We start from the raw sequence: 20,629 nt of genomic DNA on the forward strand, positions 1-20,629 counted from the left end.
AACAACACATTGCCAACTTACAGGTGAGTGTCCAGTTTCATATCTGGGACATAATGAAGAAGGCTTCTAAACTATTAGTGTTCCAGATTTGGTCCTAGACTTGTTGCCAAAAGTATAAAATTTAGCACAATTTCACCACTTATGTATTTGCCTGAATAGAAACTGATATTTATGCTTAAAATTTTAATAATTGTAGATCAAATATCTGTTATTGGAAACATTTTACTAAGCTTTTTTGAAATTCAGAGATTAATAGCTTAAAATATCAAAGAATTATGCACAATCAAGCCACCTAATGTGTCATTTAATACTCTATTTTCATTTTGCACCTGATTTCTAACAGGCTACATTATGTTCTATGAAGGACTGTATGAGAGCTCTTGTTGCCCAATTGAAGTCTGAAAGTGAAGACTTGCAGCAGGTACTTCCTTTTGAGATTAAATATTTCCTTGGCTTGTACATTTCCATCATCTTGCATCCCTTTAATTTCATTGAGTTGTATTAAAATGTTGTATTTCTGCTCTCCTTTCTTTTCACTCATTTGGCCTCTCCATGAATTATTTTTATGCTTGAATTTGTATCTTCTTTCATGACAGCTGGCTGAATATGAGCCAGCAGCGTGCCCAGGTGGCCAAGAAAGCCAATAGCATCCAGGCTTGTATCAGAAATAATGTGGCCAGCAGGAGCAGGGAAGTGATTGTTCCCCTGTACTCAGCACTGGTGAGGCTGCACCTCGAACATTGTGTTCAGTTTTGGGCCCCTCACTACAGGAAAGACATTGAGGTGCTGGAGCGTGTCCAGAGAAGAGCAACGAAGCTGGTGAAGGGCCTAGAGCACAAGTCTTATGAGCAGCTGAGGGAACTGGGGTTGTTTAGTCTGGAGAAAAGGAGGCTGAGGGGAGACCTTCTTGCTCTCTACAACTACCTGAAAGGAGGTTGTAGTGAGGTGGGTGTTGGTCTCTTTTCCCAAGTAACAAGTGATAGGACAAGAAGAAATGGCCTCAAGTTGTGCCAGGGGAGGTTTAGATTGGATATTAGGAAAAATTTCTTTACTGAAGGGGTTGTCAGACATTGGAACAGGCTGCCCAGGGAAGTGGTTGAGTCACTACCCCTGGGGGTATTTAAAAGATGTGTAGATGTGGTGCTTAGGGACATGGTTTAGTGGTGGACTAGGTAGTGTTAGGTTAACAGTTGGACTCGATTATCTTAAGGGTCTTTTCCAACCTAGATGATTCTATGATTCTATGATGCTATGTTTCTATGATTTCTGGTGCTCTGTTCATAGAGTGCTTTCTCTTTTTTTAATTAGGCTATCTCTTTGAAATGTTCCATCCTTCCCAGTCTGATTCTCTTTTTTTTCATACTCATTCTTATGTTGTCTTGTCAGCATTAACTTTAATGCAAAGTTTGTACCTGTATTTGTTCTGTAAATTATGAAGTACAACTTTGTGGTTATAAAAATGCTTAACTCTGGGTCAAATTTTTTTCTCACCAAAGTATATATATCATCAGCTACAAAACTCACTTTTATGACCCTGATCTGTTAGTGGAAGTCCAGTTTTCAAGATAAATTCGAGCAATCTGAGATTCACTGATTTAGTTTACTAGTGATAGTGCTAATGGACTAGGATTACCCTAAGGGTTAATGGAGTATTGTGGCATCTGAGGCTCCTCCTACACTAGCAGCAAATAAATAATAGACTAATAACAGTAGAGGAAGCTCTACTTCAAAGGAGAATCTGTATGACACTTGATAAGGTTGTTCTCTTAGTACATATATACCCACTTCTTACACCAGCACCTCCTAGAGAAACTTTGTTCAAGTGTCAGCAAAGTGTTTGGTGTTAAACCAGCATGTGTCTTCTAGTGTCTCATGCTGTGTAAAGAAAAATATTCTGTAAATAAACAGTCTTTTCTTAAATATTATAAAGTGCTTAGGGTGGTCCTGAGAGTTGAGAGCACAGAACTGTTCTTCAGTGGTGTGGAAGTTAAAATTAAATATGAAATTATAATCCACTTGAATAAATAGATAATGTAAACAAATCAGAATAGCTTTTGGAAAGGGAAAACCCTGTTTTCCTCACAGTTTGAGTGAATCATCAGAAAATAGATAAAAGAACAATTTTAAGTAAAATTGACTTTCTATCTTAAGACACCGTTGACAAAAAGAATTTCCCCACTAGTTGAGAAGCTAAGTAATTATGGTTGAGAAAATAGTTAAAATTACAATAAAGGATACTGGGTACAATCTCTGATTTGTTATTAGGATAGATATTAAGTATATTTAGTACTCTTGAAAAGGAAGTCAACTGCGGGGTGCCAGTGTTGTATAATTATTTAGATTTATCAAGATTAAAGAGGACTGTGAGGAAGCACAGGCAATTCATTATTTAAATGGAAAGTACTGTATGCTGGAAGAAGTAAATGCAACCGTTCATACACATTACTACTTTTCTGAATGGTTGCAGTTCATTTAAAACAAGAGCTTGAAATCACTGTAGTGACAAGTCAACAAAAGCATCTGCTCAATATGCAGCAAGTGTTTAAAAAGCAAAGAATAATTTGCAATAGATAGAATATTTTTTTTTATTTCTGATCAGCTAATGATCAGAAAAATGCAGAAAAGATTTGAGATAGGTAAAATAAGTTATTTTAAACATTGAAAGATGTTTATATTGAAAAACTATTATAAGTATTGAAAGACAGACTGTTTTGGTTGTAAGCAAATGAGGACATGAGAGAGGTAAAACAACATAAAGAATGATGTAACACAGGTAAATTGTGCCAGTTACTCATTTTTATCATTGAAATAAAACCCAACAAATTTAAATGAACCATTAAATGTCAAGACCAATAGTTCAGTAATATTTTTAAGAACTTTGTTAGGGAGGGCCAATTCCAGTATCCCAACAGAGGCGAGGCTGTTGCAGCTCCATTGCCCCCAGATCCAACCAGCAGTGGGGCTAAAAATGTATTCCCAGTAGGCACGCACACACAGAGGACACATATACACCACATATGTACGTAGGTACACGGCTGGCCACAAAGATAACAGACGGACACACAGAGCACTCTCACAATCACAGCAACAGCCTTATCCTGCTCCCCTGTGTGGCTGAGCAGGATGGAGATGCAGTAGTGAGAAATATATATATGTATATGTGCAAGGTGGATCCCTCCAGCAGCTGGGCTCAGACACTCACTCTGCCCAGTAGATGGCTCCTGGATCCCAGTCTCCCCAGTTGCTGGCACCTGGACATAGAAGCCCTTGAGACCAAAGCCCTACTTCAGTTGCTGGTACAGACCGTCTCTCTCGTGCGCGCGCGCGCACACACACACACACAGAGCTGGCCAGGACTTTCCAAGTCCCAATAGCTGACACGCCCCCCCCCCCGTGCTCTTGCCCCTAGAGACAGACAGGTGCTCTCACACACAGAACTGGCCCTTAGAGACCCACTCACCCCCTTGCTCCCAGGCCACTTCACCTATTCACCAGCTAGTCCATCTTGATATTTGCTACTGCTCACACCCTCACTTGCACACTTGCACTCACTCCTGTTACTGTCACCACAGACACATAGGCCCCTATGACCCTCACCCAGGGCATTAGAAAGTTAGAGTTAGTAAGGAATTTAATAAGAAGATAGGAAGATGCAGGAAGAAGATGCATAAGAGAGATCAAGTGCAGGGTGTATCCAGACAAGCATACCGACCAGCAAACTATTTATATGTGTCCAGCCCCTCTTATCCCATCATTTCTCTATTTTCCTACACTTGTTTCTCCCCAAATCACCTAGATCTCTCCTTTTCCACTCCTTTGGTTCCTCCTCTAAACATCCCATAATAAGTCCTGTGCAATCCTGAAATGCTCTTCCCTTGCATCCCCTAATGCGTTCTTTACCCCAGGGCAGTAACTCCTCTCAGTCTGAAAGATGCTTCCGAGAGTGCTTACCTTGATGGGTTTCACACCTGGATAATGGGGCTGATGGCTCTCCTGGGACAGCCTTGGGAGTGTCCTGGACAGGAGGGCCCTTCCTCTGAGTCCTTAATTTGGGTTCCTGTCTGCCACTGTGCATCCGTGTGCTCCTCTGTGCTTCTGCAGAGGGGCCTGTGATGGGCTGCTGGCTCCTGTAATGGGCCTGGGAGGAGCTGGGGCAGGGTATTATTTGGGTCCCCCACCTGCCATTGCCTCTCTGAGCATCTTTGTGGGTGTGCAGATGAGGTTTTATCACATAATCTAACAAGGTTATATACTTTTGTGATAATGAGCACATCCATAGAAGACAGTATTCTATCAAATATATTTTAATGAGGGATATACATGCTTACAGCTGCCCATAAATGGATGGAGTTAACTATTTAATGACTGTCCACTGTCTTGACAGTTGCACTTTGAAGCATCTCAGTCTAGCTGTTGCCAAGGACAAGAACCTAGGCTGAATGGCTACCCATCTTCGATGGATAACTATTCTGATTATAAAAGACAAAGTGTATTCATAGAGCTTGATAAACATTAATAAAGGTAATCATACCATACCTCTGAGGGACAGGTTAGTATGATTGTCCTACTTTACAAGTGGAAAAGCTGAGGAAAAAGATTATATAAATCTGTCTCCTGAGACTGCATAATAAGTCTACAGCAGAGTAGAGCACAAATCTGAGGTTTTGGTCCAGTTTTTCAGCCAGTGTGGAAAGCAGGGAACCTGCTTTCAAATCTTTATTTATTTTATACACAAAAGCCAGTACCTTTGATCAAACTTAATACTGAAATCTTAGGACAGTCTAGCTGGCAATAGAACAAAAAGTGAATTTCAGCAAAAAAGCTAGTTCAGCAGCTGAACATTGCCACTGTTAATGAATTCTGTAGTGTTCCAGAAATCCAGGAAGAAATGCTGATAACCTACTAAAGGAGTAGCTATTTTGAGATACGTTATTTTTCTTTCATGTTTTGCAGGTCGTTGCAAGTGTTTTGAGGAACTTGTCCTGGCGAGCAGATGTAAACAGTAAAAAGACTCTACGTGAAGTTGGAAGTGTGAAAGCATTGATGGAATGTGCTTTAGAAGTTAAGAAGGTATCATATATAAATGATTATGAGCTAAATTTTGGAGGGATTGCATTAATTTTACACAAAATACAAATATTGTTATCCTTTTTTGACATAAGCAGTTAGTAAAATACTTGCGGTGTTTCAGGTACTTTCCTTTGAAGAAGAGAATTGCTTTGAGTTAACTGGGCAGCAGATCACAACATAGCAATGACATCTGAGAACTACTAGTGTTTCTGTAATTTTATTTACAAGGGTTGATAGCTTTCACTCTTCAGTTTCATGAGCTGTGCTGTTCCAATAGCCTTTTTTATAATTTTGCAGTTTTAATAAAACCATCTTCTGATTTTGTGAATTTGTCATTCTAGAGATGTCTACTTGATATCCCAACAGGATTATATTCCATCCCAGTGTCCCCTGCCAGCTAATCTACAAAATTTTTACTGTTATGGCAGCTGGCAAGTATTGTGGTGCATATTTCTGAAACTATCTGGCAGGCAATAGCAAATCCATAGCTGAGGAAAGGAGAGAGAAGCAAACAAAAGTAGTTATGTGTGCACCACTGCTTGCCTCTAGTTTATCAGCACAGAAAGTAGAGCCTTAAACACACTTAATTCTCATTTGTGAAAAAAAGCTACAGAAATAGTGGCACATGCAGTAAAACAGAAAGCAAAACATTGGTCATCAACATACAACACAGTAGAGGTTTCATGCCAGTCAAAAATCAAAATCTGCAGTGAACTGGAAAGAAGCTAAATTCCATGGTCAATGAATTCTGTTATTTGCAAATCTGGATTAGAATAAGTGAGGCAGTTTGTGTCTCTGAGCTGTATTCTTAGACTGTGTGCAGGTTCAGCAGGAATTATTTCTTTAGGTTATTCTTGGTTCACATTTCCAAAGCTATCTTTGCATCCATGAGAGCTAGAAAAACAAGTTTGTCACTACGTCCTTTGAAGCTAATTTACATACTTCTGAGGGCTTATGATCAATAGTTGAAAACTCTCTAATTCTGTCATTTTATTCTTCTCCTAGGAATCCACCCTAAAAAGCGTTTTGAGTGCCTTATGGAATTTGTCAGCACACTGTACTGAGAACAAAGGTGATATATGTGCTGTTGATGGTGCTCTTGCATTTCTAGTTGGTACCCTGACATACCGGAGCCAAACAAACACTTTAGCCATTATAGAAAGTGGAGGAGGAATATTAAGAAATGTTTCTAGCTTAATTGCTACTAATGAGGAACACAGGTGAATATACATTCTATTTTTCTGAAAATCAGTAGTGGTACCAAAAGTATATTGAATAGTTTGTATGACCAAGTCTTAATATGAATGCATGTTTTAAGTATAGTAATTAAGCATTCATTTTTTAATGGATTTGATAAGGCAAGTATTTAATTTAGATAACAGGAATATGCAAAAGGATTAATATATCTGCTGCTTGTTAAATGATGAATTGTACTAAACGCTTTTCCTGGAAAGAGAGAGGAAATTCATAAGTTATTATCAGCCATAGGAAACCACCTGGAATGGTTTATATGGAGAGGATAGTGTGGGAGCAAACTGTTCATATTTGTATAGGATTTGATTAACATTCACATGAAAATTTGAGGAAAAAATAAGATGAATTTGCACTGAAGAATTCATAATTATCCTTACTATGGATTAAACTTGCCTATAGCTAATAGGTTTTTGTTTTGCTTCATCTCTTATCCTTTTGAAATGCCACTTAATGATTTTTGTTTTCAATCACTCAACACCAGGCAAACCTTGCGAGAGAACAGCTGCTTACAAACCTTGTTACAGCATTTGAAGTCACACAGTTTGACAATAGTCAGCAATGCATGTGGGACCCTGTGGAATCTTTCTGCACGAAATGCAAAAGATCAGGAGGCACTGTGGGACATGGGAGCAGTGAGCATGCTCAAAAATCTCATTCACTCAAAACACAAAATGATAGCAATGGGCAGTGCTGCAGCTCTAAGAAACCTGATGGCAAATAGGCCAGCAAAATACAAGGATGCCAACATTATGTCTCCAGGATCAAGCTTACCATCTCTTCATGTTAGAAAACAAAAGGCACTGGAAGCAGAATTAGATGCTCAGCATTTATCAGAGACTTTTGACAACATAGATAATTTAAGCCCAAAAGCATCTCACCATAATAAACAGAGACATAAGCAAAATATATACAATGAGTATGTTTTGGATTCCAGTCGACATGATGATGGGATTTGCAGATCAGAGAGTTTTAATACTGGTCATATGACTACACTTTCACCATATTTAAATGCTACAGTATTGCCTGGCTCCTCTTCCTCTAGTAGAGGAAACATAGAAAACTCTCGATCTGAGAAAGACAGAAGTTTCGATAGGGATGGAGCAGTAGATTTAAGTAGCTATCATCCAGTTACAGAGAATACTGGGAACTCCTCTAAGAGAACAGGAATGCAGATTAGTGCTGCAGCTCAGATTGCCAAAGTTATGGAAAAAGTAACAAGCATGCATATTCCACAAGAAGACAGAAGTTCTTGTTCTACTTCTGAAATGCACTGTTTGACAGAAGACAGAAATGTCCCAAGAAGAACAGCTGCTGCCCATACTCACTCAAATACATACTTTCCTAAATCTGAGAATTCAAACAGGACATGTCCTACGCTTTATACAAAAATGGAATACAAGAGAGCTTCAAATGATAGTTTAAATAGTGTCAGCAGCAGTGATGGCTATGGTAAAAGAGGCCAAATGAAACCTTCTGTTGAATCTTACTCGGAAGATGATGAAAGTAAATTTTGTAGTTATGGTCAATACCCAGCTGACTTGGCACATAAGATACATAGTGCAAATCATATGGATGACAATGATGAAGAGCTAGACACTCCTATTAATTATAGTCTTAAATATTCAGATGAACAGTTAAATTCTGGAAGGCAAAGTCCCTCTCAGAATGAAAGATGGGCAAGGCCTAAGCATATAATAGATGATGAAATAAAACAAAATGAACAAAGGCAGTTAAGGAGCCAAAATGCAACTTATTCCACATACACTGAAAGTGTAGATGATAAGCACATGAAATATCAGTCACCTTTTGGACAGCAAGAGTGTGTTTCTTCTTTTACATCAAGAGGATCTAATGGTTCAGAGCAGAGCAGAGTAGGCTCAACTCTTGGAATGAATCAAAAAGTAAACCAGTCCTTGTGCCAGGTTGATGATTATGACAATGATAAGCCAACCAACTATAGTGAACGCTACTCTGAGGAGGAACAACACAAAGAGGAAGAAGACAGACCAACCAATTACAGCATAAAGTACAATGAAGAGGAACATCATGTTGATCAGCCTATTGATTATAGTCTAAAATATTCAACAGAAATTCATCCCTCTTCTCAGAAGCCATCTTTTGCTTTTTCAAACAGTTCATCAGTGCAAAGCACTAAAACTGATCATATTTCCTCAAGCTGTGGGAACATATCAACCCCTTCAGGTAGTTCAGAGAGACAGAATCAGCTTCACCCAGGTTCTGCACAGAGTAGAAGCAGTCATGCTCAGAAGACTGCCTCCTGTAAGACTCCCTCTATTAATCAGGAAACTATACAAACTTACTGTGTCGAAGATACACCAATATGTTTTTCAAGGTGTAGCTCTTTGTCGTCTTTGTCATCAGCTGAAGATGAAATAGGACGTGATCAATCCACGCATGTGACAGATGCTAATAACACATTACAGAGAGCAGAACTAAAGGAAAACAATGGGATTCTGTCTACAGAAGGTGCAGTAAGTGAAGTTGCATCAGCACCTCAGCACATCAGAACAAAATCTAGTAGACTTCAGACTCCTAGTTTATCTCCTTCTGACTCTTCTAGACATAAAGCTGTTGAATTTTCTTCAGGTGCCAAATCTCCCTCAAAGAATGGTGCACACACTCCTAAAAGTCCACCAGAACATTACGTGCAGGAGACTCCACTCATGTTTAGCAGATGTACTTCTGTAAGTTCCCTGGATAGTTTTGAAAGCCATTCAATTGCTAGTTCAGTTCAAAGTGAGCCTTGCAGTGGAATGGTAAGTGGTATTATAAGTCCCAGTGATCTTCCAGACAGCCCTGGACAAACAATGCCTCCAAGCAGAAGTAAAACTCCCCCCCCTGCTCAAGGAGCTCAAGTAAAGAAGGAAGTAGCTAAAGGCAAAGTACCTAATGCAGAAAAGAGAGAGTCTGGTCCTAGACAGGTAGCTATAAATGAAGCTGTTCAAAGAGTTCAGGTACTGCCAGATGCTGATACATTATTACATTTTGCCACAGAAAGTACACCAGATGGATTTTCTTGCTCTTCTAGCCTAAGTGGTCTGAGTCTTGATGAACCGTTTATACAGAAAGATGTAGAGTTAAGAATAATGCCTCCTGTACATGAAAATGAACATGGAAATGAAGCAGAACCTGAACAGCCAGATGATACAAAGGATAACCAAGAGAAGAAAGCAGAGAAGCCTACTGAAGCAGAAAAAGACATTATGGATGATTCCGATGATGATGATATTGAAATATTGGAAGAATGTATTATATCTGCAATGCCAACAAAATCTTCACGTAAAGCCAAAAAGCCTTCTCAAGCATCTGCTTTAAAAATACCTCCTCCTGTAACCAGAAAGCCAAGCCAACTGCCAGTTTTCAAACTTTTGCCTTCACAAACTGGATCACAGTCCCAAAAGCGTGTGAGTTTTACACCTGGAGATGATATGCCATGGGTATATTTTGTTGAGGATACACCAATAAATTTTTCAACAGCTACATCTTTGAGTGACCTCACAATAGAATCACTACCAAATGAGTTGGCCAATGTAGAGAATGTGGGTACAAGGGCAGAGTCAGGGAATTTTGAAAAGAGAGACACCATTCCTACAGAAGGTATAAGTACAGATGACTCTCGGAGAGCAAAAAGCTCAACTAGGACTGCCCCAGGACTGGATGATGACAAAACAGAAGAGGGTGATATTCTGGCCGAATGCATTAACTCAGCTATGCCAAAAGGAAAAAGTCACAAACCTTTCAGAGTGAAGAAGATAATGGATCAAATTCAACAAGCATCTTTATCTGTAAGTAACAAAAATCAGTCAGAATGTTATAAAAAGAAGCCAACATCACCAGTAAAGCCCATTCCCCAAAATAATGAATATAGAGCACATGTAAGAAAAAACACAGAGCCTAAAAGCTATATTAATAATGAAAGAAGCTATTCAGAGAACAGAGACACAAAGAAACAGAATCTTAAAAATAATTCAAGATATTTTAATGACAAACTTCCAAATAATGAAGAGCATGTTAAAGGAAGCTTTGCATTTGATTCCCTTCATCATTACACACCTATTGAGGGAACTCCTTATTGTTTTTCACGGAATGATTCTCTAAGTTCTTTAGATTTTGATGATGATGATGTTGACCTTTCAAGGGAGAAGGCAGAATTGCGAAAAGGAAAAGCAAAGGAAACAGAAACTGAAGACTGTACTAATACAGAACAGCCTTCAAATCAGCAACCAAGTAATAGGACACAAGTTTGTCAAAAATACCCAACAGGCAGAAGCCAACCTAAAACTTTCTCTCAGTCAACTAAAGATATTCCAGACAGAGGAGCAGCTACAGATGAGAAAATACAGAATTTTGCTATTGAAAACACACCTGTGTGTTTTTCTTGCAATTCATCTCTTAGTTCCCTCAGTGATATTGATCAAGAAAACAACAAAGAAAGTGAACATGCAAAACAAACTGAGGCTCCTGATTCACAGATAGAATCAAATGGACCTCAGACTTCTGGTTATGCACCTAAAGCATTTCATGTTGAAGATACTCCTGTATGTTTCTCTAGAAACAGCTCTCTCAGTTCTCTTAGTATTGACTCAGAAGATGATCTGTTGCAGGAATGCATTAGTTCTGCTATGCCTAAAAAGAAAAAACCCTCAAAAGTAAAGAGTGAAAGTGAAAAAAATAATTCCAGAAATATGGGTGATATATTGGCAGAAGATTTAACACTGGATTTGAGAGAGATACAGAGGCCAGATTCAGAACATGGTTTCTCACCTGATTCAGAGAACTTTGATTGGAAAGCTATACAAGAAGGTGCAAATTCTATAGTTAGTAGCTTGCATCAAGCTGCAGCTGCTGCATCACTGACTAGACAAGCTTCATCAGACTCTGACTCTATCCTTTCATTAAAATCTGGTATTTCTCTGGGATCACCATTTCATCTTACCCCAGACCAAGAAGAAAAGCCTTTTACTAGTAATAAAGGTCCAAGAATTCTTAAGCCAGGAGAGAAGAGTACATTGGAGTCTAAAAAAGTAGAATCTGAAAATAAGGGAATCAAAGGAGGAAAAAAGGTATATAAAAGTATAATTACAGGAAAAGCTTGCTCCAAATCAGAAGTTTCAAGTCAGTTAAAGCAACCACAGCAAACAAGTATGACTTCAATTTCACGTGGTAGGACAATGATTCATATTCCTGGAGTTCGAAATAGTTCCTCAAGTACTAGTCCTGTTTCCACAAAAGGTCCCCCACTAAAAAATACAAACTCCAAGAGTCCCAGTGAAAGCCAAAGTTCCATTACTTCTTCAAGAGGACTCAAGTTATTAGTGAAACCTGAGTCAGCTCCTGTAACTAGGCAACCATCTCAACAGAGCGGATCAAGTAAAGGACCTTCTAGATCAGGATCTAGAGACTCCACTCCTTCTAGACCTCAACAGCAGCCATTAAGCAGGCCTCTGCAATCTCCAGGTCGAAACTCAATTTCCCCAGGAAGAAATGGTATAAGTCCTCCCAACAGACTTTCTCAGTTGCCAAGGACATCATCTCCTAGTACAGCTTCAACTAAATCTTCAAGTTCAAGAAGAATGTTATATACAGCACCAGGCAGGCAGATGAGCCAACAAAACCTTACAAAGCAAACTGCTTTACCTAAGAGTACCAGTGGCATTCCCAGAAGTGAGTCTGTTTCAAAAGGATTAAACCAAATTCTCAATAGTGGTGTATCAAACAAAAAGGCTGAACTATCCAGAATGTCATCCACAAAATCTAGTGGAAGTGAATCTGACAGATCTGAAAGACCTGTTCTGGTTCGTCAGTCAACTTTTATTAAAGAAGCTTCAAGTCCAACTCTAAGACAGAAATTAGAAGAGTCTGCTTCATTTGAATCTCTGTCTCTTTATAGGCCAGGCTCTCCCACTAGGTCCCAAATACAGACTCCAGTTTTAAGTCCATCTCTTCCCAATATGTCTTTATCCACTCATTTAACTGCCCAGACTAGTGGTTGGCAAAATTTACCTCCTAATCTGAGTCCTTCTGCAGAATATGATGGGAGACCAGCAAAACATCATAACATAGCTCGTTCTCATTCTGAGAGTCCATCTAGATTGCTAATCAATAGATCAGGAACATGGAAGCGTGAACATAGTAAGCATTCCTCATCACTTCCTCGTGTAAGCACTTGGCGAAGAACTGGAAGTTCTTCCTCAATTCTGTCAGCTTCTTCAGAATCCAGTGAAAAGGCAAAAAGTGAAGATGAAAAGCAACATGGAAGTTCTATACACAAACAAAGTAAAGAAAGTCAAGCACCAGCAAAAGGTACTTGGAGAAAAATAAAAGAAAATGAAATTCCTCAAATAAAGAATGATCCTCAGTATTCTTCCTCAGGTGCAACAAATGACTCTGATTCCAAACCTCTAATTTATCAGATGGCACCAGCTGTCTCTAAGACAGAGGATGTGTGGGTGAGGATAGAGGACTGCCCTATTAATAAACCTCAATCTGGAAGATCCCCAACTAGAAATACTACCCCTGTTATTGATGGTGTTTCAGAGAAAGGGAGTGTGAATGATAAAGATTCTAAAGAGATTAATGAAAAACAAAATCCAGGGAATGGAAATGTTCCTGTTTGTACCATTGCTTTAGAAAATTGTCCAAACTCTTTCTTTCAGATAGACAGTCCAGATAAGAAAGGAACGGAAGCAAAACCTGTACAGAATAATCCTGTTCCTACACCACAAAATAATGAAAGTACTGTTAGTGAGCGTACACCATTCAGTTCCAGTAGCTCGAGCAAACATAACTCCCCCAGTGGTACTGTTGCAGCAAGAGTTACTCCTTTCAACTACAGTCCAAGTCCCAGGAAGAGTAGTGCAGACAACAGTTCTGCTCGGCCATCACAAATACCAACGCCAATAAATAACAGTACAAAGAAACATGACTCAAAGACTGAAAATACAGACTCCAGCAGAACTCAGAGCCCTAAACGTCATTCTGGCTCTTACCTGGTGACTTCTGTTTAAGTAAATAAAAAAATAAATGCAATTTATGTATTATATACAGCAGCTATTTAGAAATTTTGTTTCAAATGAAACTTGAAAGAATGGGTGTTGTTTTTATCTTTTGTAAATAGGTTTGATTCTTGTTAGGGGGTCCTTGTTCTGGAAGCCATATTTGATAGTATACTTTGTCTTCACCAGTAATATTTTGGAGGAATGCCTAATTGACAGCTTGGAATAAAATTGCTAATGCAATTATATTTGTACAGTATGTTTATCATATTTAATTAGCATCCCATCCCATAATCCTTTAAACATTGCTTGTCTTGAAATCATGAGCATTACAGATAGAGATGATACAGTCATATTGCTTTATCAATTGTTTATGGATTACAGACTGACTAAACGACATCGGGGAAGAATTCGTATTATTTATGAAAAAAAGTAACTCAGTTTTAGTATTTGTGAATCCTTCTAACACAATAATTAATCATGTGGCTGTGAAATTCACAGTACTATGGTTTCTGCTGAACAAGTTTTCCCAGCCTGCTTTCCTGCATGAATAGAACTGATCGTTCATTTTCTGAACTAATGATTAACATTTCTGTGGTCACATAATGCGCATAGATAGTTATGGTGCAACAATTTGCACTTTCTTTGTGCTCCACAAAAAAATGGACAACTGTGTAACTGTAAAACCTTGAACAAAATTATTTTACCTGAACTAGATTTTATCTTAAAGTAAGTAGAATTTTTTTGCTATGCGGTAACTTGTTATATATTCTGGTACTTGAGGTGAGGTGGCTGCTCTTCTGTTAATGAGACATGGGTGATGTCTCAACAGAGACTAAAATAAACATTTCAGAATAAATTATTACTATATGTAAATTGTTTGTGTTACTTCTGCATTACATAAAAACATATTTTATTTTGAGATGTCACTTTATAATGTGTTGTATAATGCACTTACACTTAAGGCCTGATCCAGCAGAATCTTGCACCTCCAATATTCACTCTTCTTTATCACTGACAAATGGCTGTTGTTGGATGCTTATACCCACTGCAGGATCAGGCCCTAGGTCTTCTGTACTATATTTGCAATTGAGACAGTTTCACACATCTCAGGTGCATAACAAGGCTAAAAGCAGGGTATTTCCAGAAGCCAAGCAGTATAATTGTTTTCATGACTGCAAGCCTGAAACAATATTGGATTTTAAAAAAACCCCACACTTTTGTTTTATAAATATTACTTTTAATTGGGGAAAATAATGTACAATGTGAAATAGTGACTATAAGATGAAACTTTAATTTATTTGAAATCTTAATGCATTATTTATTTATTTTTAAAAAAATGATCAAGGGAAAATATTGCAAAAATCCTATGACAAGAAATGTGTTATCATAGTGGAAAAAGTTTTATATGGAAAACAGGACATTTGCTGCCACAGGTCTTTTTGATGTGAATATGGTTTGTGCTAAAACCTTTAAAAATATAGCCTGAATTTAGATGAGATTTGGGTCAAGGTAGAAACGCTTAGGAGATAACATAACATTTGCCATTTTGTGCATGATTAATGAACCATGAAATGGTATCTCATTTTTGTTGTATCTTGACTATTCTAAAGTTAGCATTCTAAATAATTGGTAATCAGGTTTCAAAATGCCCTGATTTCAGGAAGCACTGAAATAGAGCAATTTAACTTTATGGTATCTTTAACACAATTGCAGACTATCACATCTGTGGCTTTTGTACTTCACCTGATACTGAGATGAATCTATTTTTATCTTAAATTCAGCATATGTCATGCACTTTTTATGAACAGAAATGAGATACTATCAGCAGACAGAAATCAATTTAGATTAGTTTAAAAGCCAATAACAAAATATCTTTTTGGAAGAAGTGGTATCTTATTTGCTCTTTTGTTCTTTGTCTCCCATCAAATTTGCTTATAGACATGCCATACTTCTGTATCATCTGGTGAATCTGTAAACAGCACTCCTCATGTTAACATTTAAAATATTTTCTATATAGTAGTCCTCACAAAACCTTTGATATGAATGTTATTGTCCTTTTAAAGATGAAATAGAGACAGAGAGAGATTATGTGATTTGTTCAAAGTCAAGACTTTGCATTGGAGTAGAATACAGAACACCATTCCTGTGTTTAAAATGCAAGAAATTTTTTCTTATAAATGATGTGAGATTTTTTTTGTGCTAGGTTTTTAACTATTAATTTGAAGTTATACCACGTAATCCAGGATTGTCAGTTAATGTCAGCTTTACATCTACATCCTGTTGATTTAAGAGTTTAAAGTTAAATATAAAGAAATTCTGATTTCAGTTTTATAACAAAATAATTGTATGTGTATCAAACACCAGAATGTCTTTAAAAAATTATAATGGCTTCTCTAGGTAGTCTTGGAGGTACTTCATGATCATTATAATTGGGAAGTTTCTCTTAATATCCTCATAACTAGCTTATATTTGTAGCAAAGATAGGTAAGTTAAACTTTCCAACTATAAGGGTAGTGAAACACTAAAATATGCTTCCCATGGGAGTTGTTAAATTTTCATTATATAAGTTTTAAGAGGTTTAGCAAACATCTCTCAGGGATGGACTTTAGTATATTTCATATTGCCTGTATGCAGAGAGATGGACTTAGGTGACCTTTTGAAATTCCTTCCAGACCTACATTTCTCTGATCCTATATCTAAAATGCTTAGTATGCATTAAGAGCCTTTTTGAATATTTAAGGACATCCATGATGTTTGATTTATGTTAGTGATTAGGATACAAAGTTATGATGCCTAAGATTGATAGCCATATTTGGTTTATGCTGCTAAAGATTTACTCTTCTTCCTTGGTTTTATTTCTATGAAGTCACCACAGGAGGTGACAGGACATTATGTCAAGGCAAAAGGAGGAAAAGCAAGGAGCAAAGGAAACCAAGACTCATTTTGCTGTTCTTCTGAGATGCACTGCCTTTATTTCTCTAGATTTTGGCAGAACTTTTGCGATTTGTATGTAGACCTTTAGTTGTCCTTACCATTTCCAGTATATATCAAACTTGTACTTGAAAATCAGTTTACACTTTAAATATATTCATAAAGCTGATTTCAGACTGACAGCTTTGTCCTCTTGTGAAAACTGGAAACCTGACCTCCCCACAAATTCTAATTAGTTCATTGTTTTAAATGTACATTCATTTTAGTTTCTCTCTGGAAGTTACATAAGTGTGCCATAGTAAGGTTATTGCTCAATTTCTGTGAAAGCTCTTCTGACTAAATATTGCAGACTTGAAAAGGGAACTAAACTATTTATATTTTTCATGTGCAATTCTCCCTGTGAAAGCTTAAACATAATTCTCAAAACTCTTTCTCAGAGATGCCAGCTTAGATGCCAGGATTTCCTGACATGACTGGAGTATTGTTTCAAGCAAGACTTGGCTTCAGAATACAAATATAGTTTATACTGTATTCTTCAATGTGGACTATCTCTGATAGCTTTGGGGAAGTTAATTGTTGTGTCTTGGGCAAAGGGGAGAAAAGGAAATAATTGATAATTTCAGACTGTCAGCCATACTTCCCCAAGGATATACTTTCATATCTTCTCCAATAAAGTACATAAACTGCGTAGGAAGGACAATAACATTTGTCCACAAATTAATGAGATTTTATTTTTAAAGTATAACAGTAGGCCATGAAACTGAAAAAAACTTATGTATGCTAATCTGACAGCCGAATTCCTTAATCTTCACTTCAGAATATTTCCTAGCTGTCTGTCTGTGTCCCCTCCCCAGTCAGAGGTAAGAGAAATGGGGATTACCAAGAAGATAATAAGCAGTTTATTAATAGATGTCTTCGCTCTTTTTTAAGGGTAAAGACTGCATGTTGTTTCTGAAGTAGCAGCTTACACTGTTGAAAGAAGTTTCCTTCTCCTTTCCCATGCTCCTGACTGCTCCTGCAGTCTGGCGCTCGTCCAACCCTTCAGTGAGCCAATTCAACTCTTACCTGACAGAATTGGCAGGGGAATAAGATTAGTGCTGCTTTAGTGCATTGAAGTGCTGCCTGAGTCAGCAGAAAGAAGATTGCAAACAGCTAGGACTGATGGGAGGAGAGGGTGGGATAGCTTCCTTTATGAGTGGTGAGTGTTATATTGGAACAAACCATTACATGAAATTTTAAACTGGTATGCCAAGCTTCAGAACTGTTTTTCATCCTTTTTGAGACAGCAAAAACATATTAAAGTTTTGGACTCTAACTGTTGTTCACTCTGAACTGCCTAATAGCCCCAAGCACTTTGCATTTAAACGTATTATGTTCCAGACAAATCTTTATCCTGGAAACTCTCACAAGTTTCTGCAGAAGTATTATGTTAATCTATAGTTTGTGTTCATAGAAAATAAATTTTTCTTCATCAAAATTTTCCAAAGGACCAATTTTTCTACCATATATAAACTTCTGGATGACAAATTTTAAATTTGGAATACTGCATCCAATAAAAAGATTTACTGCAACTAGTTGTTTTCTCAAAGAGGCTTGAAGGGGGGAAAACATATCCCTTCCCTAATGAAGACAGTACTACTTTTAGAGATGATTTGGAAAATGTTTAGGTGAACTCTTAGAAGCTCCTGTATTCTCTTTTTACTATATGCCTCCCAAACTTTTTTCTCACCTAGCTCTCATTAAATAATATGAACAGCTGTAAGAGTGTTTCTAAAATCCCATGTAGACTTCCACCTAAACATAACCTCATATACCTACTGTAATGTCTTGCAGTCTCATCCACCTGACAGCTTTGTTCTTGATGAGATGTGTGATCCAGATAAAGCTGTGAATTAGAAGTGAATTGTCAGTCAATAAGCAGCCTGACTTCCTCCAAATGCTTACAACTTTGAGGACTTTATTGATACCAAATCACCCAAATGTATTCACTCTTTGCTTCCACAGCCATGTCCTTTGCACTTTTAAGTATAACCTGAAAAAATGCTTATGCTTTTTTTTTCTTCCATTTCAAATCACATATAGAAACTTCATCCCTGCTTCATGGTTTCCTGTATACAGAATAACAGATTTTATCTGTAAATGTGTTTATAGAGAATGTTAATGTAGTTAAGGTTGAGGTTTTGGTCAAAGTGGTAAGTTGATTGGTTATGTGTTGTGTTTGGTTACATATTGGAAGTGCAAGGGAATTTACAACAGTACTGTAGGTGTCTGAATGAATTGGTAATGTCCAGATTAATATAAGGTGTGGTTTTAATACCTAGGTTTTCTGCTGTCAACTTTCAGTCTACCTGATGTGCTATTTACTTATTGGAAGACTGGGTAATGCTTCCCTAGCAAAGTTTTGCAAGTGATCTATTTCTCATGAAATTTCCAAACAGTCCTGGGTTTATGTATTTATGAATTTCTGTCACTTCAAGATTTGAGGAAACTCTTCTAATTTTGCTGTTTGTACAAGCATCCTTTGCCTGAGTGGCTGTAGAATTGCAATTAGGATATTATGAAGATTTAGAGGGAGCTTGTTCACTCAGTGAAATGCACTTCTGTCCAGAGTACAAGCCCAAGACCTACGTACAAACTGAATATCTCTTATGCCCTACTTCTTGGTGGGATTTAAGATGCATAAGGCTTGTGCTGGTTCTCCGCAAAGAATAAAATCATCATCCTCTGAGTTTGGATGCATTTTCCCACCTGTAAATGTTGTTTCTCTTTAACAACTCAGCCCACAATTCTTTCCTTTGGTTTTGTTGTTTGCTTCTGCCTGAGATGCATTACCGTTTATATCCTAACTCTGTAATTAATTCTTCTTTCAGCTATTATAATGTATTTTGTTTCACAGTATACTAATTCTGAATTTAGTCTTGCTATGCATAACTTATTTATTACTTGCAGTGTTATATAAAATTTCCTCTTGATTGTACCTTGTCATTCTTTTCTTGGCTACTGCTAGAAGTTATGTGTCATTTTTCTGTATTAAAATACAGTTTAATCAAAAAGGAACTTGCTGTAAAGGTACTCAGGCAATGATAGAGTGTATCAGAACTAATGTCTTAAAAACCCATTTTGTTTCATTTTGGTGATAGTCACATGTTTCATATAAACAACAAGTGGAAAAAAGACATAGAGAAACATAGAATTCACCAGTAGACCTCTCTGTTCTCTTGCATGTTTCATTTTAAAATGAACTAACAGAATAAAATCTAGTTCCAGCATGATGTAAGTCCATAATCTGTCTCCATTATTTACAAGAGCTTCACAAGAGATCTTATTTCATTATGACTTTTAAGCACAGTAGAGACTCAGTTAACTCCTAAGTCTTTCTTTTACATAATGAATGCAATTCTTTAGTCTCTAATTAGAGACTATTAAGGGACATAGATTAGTTGGATTCCCAACACACACATATTTATATACACGTGCATATTTTGCACTCTTTTGTTCACTTTAGGCTTTGAGATATAGTTAGAAGCATTTAAATGAAAAAAGATGCAGTTAGTAAGATCCTATGTTTTCTAATACATGTAACTGTTCATAGTTTAGAAGATGAGTTCCAAATTCAAGATCAATAAGTTCAGTTGACTGATTAGCTGGTACTTTATTTTGTATGTGTTCTAGAGAAAAATGAACTTTTTAATATTGATATATATAATAAAGGAAATTACCTTACTAGTAATTTTTTTTAAAGCTAGATTACATTTCATAGCCAGAATATAGAAAGGGCATTATTGCTATCACCTGCTCTTTAAAGTCAATAAGGATTAAAAAACCTAGGAGATTTTGACTGATTACATTTAATACAAATTAGCTTATGGCTGTCCCGTCCAACTCGGTGGGCTCAGGGGAGGTGATCTTTTAGATAGTTCATTGCCACACACAGGAGTCACGACAGTGACTCAGGAGGGACAGGGAAAATTTCAATACCCCGTTTCACTTGGCAAATCCGACAGCAGGAGTCACGACAAAGGCTCCTAAATGCTCAAAATATGTTTTATTTAATGTTGACTTATAACACAAGTGTGGCTAAATTTGGCATAGCAGATATTTTGAATAAAAAACTTGACACCTAACAGCTATAGCAACATATTCTTAACAACAAGGTAGGAGGAAGAGAAAAGATAAGAAAGAGAGAAAAAGAAAAAAGAAGAGGTAAGCATCACCACCCTTGGATCCAGCGAAGAGAGTCTTTGTAGTAACTGTCTGGATTCCTCAGGTGGCAGGCATGCACCTGGGGGTTGGTCTGCCCCACTTTTATACCCTTGTCTGAGAGCCCTTCACCCATGCCTTGTGGGGTTTTATGC

General features: G+C 37.4%; 1 protein-coding gene across 8 annotated transcripts in view; it reads left to right on the forward strand.

Moving 5' to 3' along the window:
• Nucleotides 1-17,425, forward strand: part of LOC126035233 (adenomatous polyposis coli protein-like) — a 119,272-nt gene extending 101,847 nt beyond the window's left edge. For 7 of the 8 annotated variants that reach the window (XM_049793471.1, XM_049793472.1, XM_049793475.1 and 4 more), the window contains 4 exons: nucleotides 344-421; nucleotides 4,954-5,070; nucleotides 6,076-6,290; nucleotides 6,806-17,425. In XM_049793471.1, coding sequence (XP_049649428.1) covers nucleotides 344-421; nucleotides 4,954-5,070; nucleotides 6,076-6,290; nucleotides 6,806-13,352 — 6,957 coding nt within the window. In that variant the 3' untranslated portion in view covers nucleotides 13,353-17,425. The remainder of the gene's footprint in view (nucleotides 1-343; nucleotides 422-4,953; nucleotides 5,071-6,075; nucleotides 6,291-6,805) is intronic. The other variant, XM_049793478.1, reaches the window with a different exon arrangement.
• The last annotated feature ends 3,204 nt before the right edge of the window (nucleotides 17,426-20,629 follow it).

This window comes from Accipiter gentilis, chromosome W (assembly GCF_929443795.1).
Source record: "Accipiter gentilis chromosome W, bAccGen1.1, whole genome shotgun sequence".
Lineage (NCBI taxonomy): Eukaryota > Metazoa > Chordata > Aves > Accipitriformes > Accipitridae > Astur > Astur gentilis.